This window comes from Melanostigma gelatinosum, assembly GCF_949748355.1.
Source record: "Melanostigma gelatinosum genome assembly, chromosome: 13".
In the NCBI taxonomy this organism is placed as follows: Eukaryota; Metazoa; Chordata; class Actinopteri; order Perciformes; family Zoarcidae; genus Melanostigma; species Melanostigma gelatinosum.
Genome location: NC_136646.1, coordinates 9,800,309 through 9,806,724, shown reverse-complemented (window position 1 = coordinate 9,806,724; position 6,416 = coordinate 9,800,309). Strand labels below are relative to the sequence as shown.

The 6,416-nt window shown below is 42.7% G+C and overlaps 1 protein-coding gene across 1 annotated transcript; it reads left to right on the top strand.

Moving 5' to 3' along the window:
- Positions 1-3,202: 3,202 nt before the first annotated feature.
- LOC306787085 (serotonin N-acetyltransferase-like) lies at positions 3,203-4,296 on the top strand (the record flags this gene model as incomplete). Its single annotated transcript, XM_079282104.1, has 3 exons — positions 3,203-3,359; positions 3,686-3,840; positions 3,928-4,296. 3 exons carry the CDS (start codon positions 3,203-3,205, stop codon positions 4,294-4,296), a joined length of 681 nt encoding a protein of 226 aa, XP_079138230.1.
- Positions 4,297-6,416: the final 2,120 nt, after the last annotated feature.

Here is a 6,416-nt window from a genome sequence, read left to right as displayed (position 1 = left end):
ACTTTATTTGACATGCTATACTATGACTTTATTTGACATGCTATACTATGACTTTATTTGACATGCTATACTATGACTTTATTTGACATGCTATACTATGACTTTATTTGACATGCTATACTATGACTTTATTTGACATGCTATCCTATGACTTTATTCAACATGCTATACTATGATTTTTTCGACATGCTATACTATGACTTTATTCGACATGCTATACTATGACTTTATTCGACATTATATACTGTGACTTTATTCAACATGCTATACAATGACTTTTTATGAATTTTTCGATGCTATACTGTAGCATGTCGAAAAAAGTCATAGTATAGCAGCCATACTGACTTTTTTTACTTTTTACTTTTTTACCAGAGATCAATCTGAGGGGTCACAAGACAGGCAACAAGAAGACAAGAGAACCAATTCATCTGGTTTTTGCTCTTGTCTTGTGTGATTAGGATTTTATTTCAATATATTCGAGTCAAACCTTCTGGATCTCAATGGCAATGAAAGTCATTTTATTTGGACCAATAAGAATAAACCCAAACGTCTCTTTATTTTTCAATTGTCATTATTTATTGCTTCATGAACAACACATGCTCACTCTTCCATGACATAAAAATGTCAAGTAACTACATGATGTATGCCATAAACATCAAATGTCAGATGAAATAACCTCCATTAAATACATCTGTATCAACAGATAATTCACAAAAGACAAATACACTTATACTACCATCTAGTGGTAGAAATATTCATTAATTGATTTTTCGTCTAATGCTACCCCGGTATGTGCTTTCATCATGGACTGTAAATAAGATTTTTTTGCATACGGTCATTATATTGACTAGACATTTATTTTTAAATATTCCATAACCCATGGTATTTCTGTGTTTTCGTTTTTACGAATAAACGATAAAACAAACGTAGACTACACGGACCGAAAACGCACGTGCTGTCCATGGCATCAAACTAACACTTTGCAGGATGTTTTGCTAACTTTCCCCTGTGACTTTTTATATGCTGATCCAACATTTGCAACACTTTTGAGTTGTTTTCTAACACACACGTTTTCAGACTCTCCTGTGTTAGATGCTGCCTTTTCACCCAAATCACTGAACCTGATTCTCATCCATATTACTTATAGTTTTCAACCTCACGAACTGATTTTCATTCAAACATTTACAACTAAATAAAGCATTGTAAACGTTGCGTAAAACATCTCACATAAAATGACACTTTGAACTACAATACCAATGCATTTGGGATTTTTCTGGTGATTAGGCTGCTGTTGGTGCACACACTCAGGATGGCCGTGTAATGGTAGTGCTGATGGTTACCGTTTAACTGGCTCCGACAACCGTTGTCCGTCACAGCGCCCAGTACACCAGCAGTTCACCGGGTCGTGTCCTTGTTTCTGCTCATTGTTGTCGCTCTGTAATTGCAATTGTACGTGTGCCTCCCGTTCTTCCAACGCATGGCTGTGTTGTCATTAACAAAAAAAGAAATAGCCGAAACTTATCATCGGATATGCATTTCCATTCGTTTCGTCAGAATGTGATGAAAGTAACCTACAGCGCCCACAATCAAACACCATAACCCAGAGCTCCGGTCACCAGTCACGGAGCTCTGTTCTCCACACCTGTGTTAAATGAGTCTCCACTAACATACTTAGGCTAACCACAGCGCCTCTCAGTGGCCAACATTGGAATTACATAAAGTTATACTCTGGCTTTCTCTGACTTTTTGACATACTGTATTGTTGTATATATTGAGCAAATGTGGATATTTAGTTGTCAAACACTCAAAGTTGTCCAGGAGGTTGTGTAGCAGCGACTGTCAGCTCTTCTCTGGTAGACACGAGGCAGAAACATCATGCAGTCACTTATCAGAAGTCATCCTCAAGAATAATAACAGTAAGCACCTTTTGTTTTTATGCTGTAGAGTGCAGAGAGCAGGTCATTGGCTCCACAGCTACAAGCCACAGCTGAGCCCGCTACTTTGCAGCAGTTTAACACAAAACAGTGTAACTCACTGCATAGTAAGTGCTAAACACACCTTACTCACTAAAATAAGGAGTACAACTTTAACAACATTCATTTGGCATTCATCTTTCATCAGTATATGTGTGTTTACATTCTGAACACAGACGTAATTTAGGGGACGCAACCGACCTGTGTAATCTTAGATAAATCCATGTGATGATTATTTTAAGTTCGCTGACCAATCAGGCTGTGAAAATGAATCACAGACGCATATTACCTATAATACAGACAGGTTGTCACTTTCTCCAAAACACACTGCGAAATCAACATGTTGTGCTCGGTCAGAGAGGAGATAACGTGTCGGTAATGCGCCGAGTTGTGGAAACAACTAGTGTAGGTGTAATCCTTCATCATGTGACGCATAGTAATAATCACCTCATAATAAAGAGAGACGTCTGTGTGTGTGTGTGTGTGTGTGTGTGTGTGTGTGTGTGTGTGTGTGTGTGTGTGTGTGTGTGTGTGTGTGTGTGTGTGTGTGTGTGTGTGTGTGCGGAGCAGGTGCGATATAGAGGCAGAGAAGAGGAGCTGGTCAGTCCGCAGAATCTCACCAGCACACGGCTCAACATCCTCCGGTAAGTGTCCCCGTAGCCTTCAGGGCGTGTTGGAAAGCATCAAGAGTGCGGCAAGTTTTTTCTGAATTGTTTTAATCATTAAGTTGGAAATCAATAATGGGAGAGAAATACATGCACATTTGATTTAGGCTACTGCACTAACCAGTCACTTGTGATGTCTTGAAATGCAGTTTAACTGGGAATAACATGTTGGTGTCACTTTACCCAAACTTTTGTAAACGGTGCTGATCCTGGACGTGCCTCCCTAACATGCGTGGCAACACCTGCTATAAATATGCCGGAGATGGTGGTTCATAGAAAACATTTGTTATTATCTGTCAATTAGAGGCAAAAACCAAACAGCAACAATGGACGCAGTTAATTATAGGGTTCAGTAAATTGGCCCACACAGTTGTGACCTTCATTCATTCATTCATTCATTCATCAAATATTCAAATGCAAATGAGCTGGCTGGTCACAGCCGGGAAAGCTGTCCTAAATACGGAGACAAACTATCCTGTTCCCGTCGCAGGGCCTGACCGAGGTGATCCTGCTGAGGAGTCAAGAGGAGACGTTTTATTTAGAAGGGGAGGGGAGTGCCGTCGTATGATGTCCGTCGTCAGCTCGCAGCCTTTCATCAAACCAATGCAGCCAACACCGTCGATTTCCCCCAGTATGCAAAGGAGACACACTCTTCCCGCCAGCGAAGTCCGACCGCTCAACACGCAGGATGCCTTATGCGTCTTTGAAATCGAGCGAGAAGGTAAGTTACTCTTCTCATCCGTTCCGGAGATCCGCTCCGCTGAAGTGTAGCTTACAAATCCGCTGTGAAGTTTCACTGAGCGAAAGGAAGCATTAAGACAGAGGACTTTGCGTAAAAACATGTCGAGATCTCCAATTTGAGAGATCGAATTACTTTTTGCATTTAATTCAATCAGTGGAAAGATATTCTGTATTCACATTTTAAAGATGTTAAATCTGTATTCGGCATTCATCTAAATGTTTATTCGGTCATTTGCACCGCCTTTAGAGTAGTGCCAAACTATTTATTTTTTCACCAAGGTCTCTCTCGACCCCTCTTTCTCTCAGCATTTATATCAGTGTCAGGTGAGTGTCCCCTCCACCTGGATGAGGTGCGTCACTTCCTCACCTTGTGTCCAGAGCTGTCCATGGGCTGGATCGAGGAGGGCCGGCTGGTGGCGTTTATCATCGGCTCTCTCTGGGACAAGGACAGACTCACTGAAGTAAGACACCGTGCGCTTTCCCAGTTCACCATCCGATCGCCATACGCGTATATACATATATGTAATTATGACCACTTTTTCCTCCAGGACGCACTGACTCTCCACAAGCCCCGCGGCTCCACCGTCCACATCCACATCCTCGCGGTCCACCGCACCTTCAGGCAGCAGGGCAAAGGGCCCATCCTGATGTGGCGTTACCTGCAGTATCTCCGCTGCCTGCCCAACGTGCGCCGGGCGGTGCTCATGTGCGAAGACTTCCTCATTCCCTTCTACCTCAAGTCGGGCTTCAAGGTGCTGGGGCGCTGCGCCATCACCGTGGCCAACCTGACCTTCACGGAGATGTTGTACCCGATCAGCGGCCACGCGTACATGCGGCGCAACAGTGAGGCAATCCGTTTCCCTCAGCATCCCTTGACTCTGCCACTGGCGAATACTGATGAACACGTTGATGTGTGATGTGTTACGTGGAGATATATGAGTTATCTGCGCAGGCTGTCTTTCATTGAGCACTGTAGTTGCAGTCTTTTGGAGGGTGTGTCAGGTTTTTCTCCTTTTTTCCCTCTCTAATCTCATACTGAATCTATCTTGTGAGAAATTCTCTTATTGTGTCCAATAAAAACAAGAATGTTTTCCACTTTGTGTTTTTTTCCCTCACCTGTGGGAGGAGTAGAGTTGACTGTCACTGGCGTTAATGCCGTGTTGTGTTGGTAGACATTTAGACTGTAAGCTCTGCTGCTGAGCACCTTCCTGGGCTCACGCAACTATGGACTGACGTCAGCGAGCAGGCTTTAGCTGCTCAACCACAGCTCCTGTTCTCCAGCTCTATTCGAGGGCTTTAGCTGTTGTGAACGTAGGATTGCACTCATCTGTTAGTCTGCGGGACTTTGTATGGTCACGTTTCTTGTTTTTTTACGTTTGTGTCTGTCACATTATCACAATTTCAATTAAATGTTTTATACAGATTTTTTACAGTGAACAATTTATGATTTTGATTTTGTCTGATCTAAAATACAAGTATTGACGAGTTTATCAAATCAAACTTTCCCTTGCATACCTCATTAACTAGTTAAAGTATTTTCTGTAGTCTGTCCCTGTCTTTATGCGAGTATCTTCAGCTAGTTCCGACCTGTGGAGGTCAGCCTTGTGCTCTTGAATGGCGCTTTAATCCATGACACAGTCACGGTCTAATCCACTAACGTGCAAGGGTGAGCAGCTCCCGCTCCTCTGAAGGGCAAACTCAGCGTCCACTTGGAAAAATGACCCAGAACTTCAGTCAGTATCAGCACATAGTGAGCCGGATAAAGATGTTTGAAGTGTGACGCGAATACTGTTCATATTACCAGCAACTAAAATATATGGTGGCCGACACACACAAAATACAAATTGTTTCCCCACCAAGTAAACAATTTACCTTCAAAGTCAAGTTGAAAATGACAAATGAACTGAGGAATCTAAACTCTGTCAGGTTGAGACTCATTTAGTAAATCTCACCGGTCAATTGGACTTTGTGGAGGTTTTGTTTTGGGGATATATAAATGAAGTCATAGACAGACATTTGTAGAATGAAGATGGCTGGCAGCATCATTGGTTTCAAGCTGATGCTGCCAGCTGGCGTCTTCGCACAGTTGGCTATCGTGGGAAGTCTGTGCTTTGCTGGAGTTCATTTCCTCGGGCAGAGGTATTCAACCGATGACGAGCAAGACACTTTTAGTAAATGCATTTTAGTGTCCGATTGTCAGATTGATGCCTATGACTCATATTTTCTGTTCTAATGTTGTGCTTTTATGGATGTTTGTCTTGATGTTTAGTTTTGAACAATAATAAAGCACCTGCCTGACCCAGCAACATATTTTTTCATCTCTGAGTATTGTCACTGCTCCTGATATTGCTGTATGAAGAGGGAAAATAGAGTGAGGAAGAGTGCTTTAGATACTAATTGATGTGGCGTTGGCATGATTGCAGGGCAGGCATAGAGGAGGCTTCGCCATCATCATTCACAGACAGAATGAATAAGAGACAAATGTGCGAATGCTCATTGTCAGGGTTTAAACCATCAGCACTGCGGTCTAGTATTATGGCAATAATAATCCATTCTAACAAGAAGGAGCTGCCAATTACCATCACCCAGTCAGTGCAAATGTGCCCTTTGTGTTTCCACATATACTGAATGCGATGCTGTGGTTCTCTTGGCTATTTAGCAGGCTTTGTATTAGGAAGGACGTCATCGCACATGCGTTTATGACTGTGCCATTGATTGACTGGGAAAAAATAATCCAGAATTTGATTCCAGCCGACAGGTAGTCGGCCTACACTTTGCCCAATAGCCCCCCACCGCCTCTAGACGCAGAGTGGGGCCACTTCAGCCTCCAGCCAGGCTCATGTTCAGTAATCCCACAAAGTCCTTTCAGTCACCGGGTAATCTGGCATTCAGACATACCAGCAGAGAGGCTTCAAACATATTCCCACATCAACACCATTCACTGTAAACGCCACTGTGGGGCCAGATCGGGTCTTTCAGACAAAACTTACTTTCACACATTACATGCTTGAGTCATATATAATCTGTATCCTTAAAC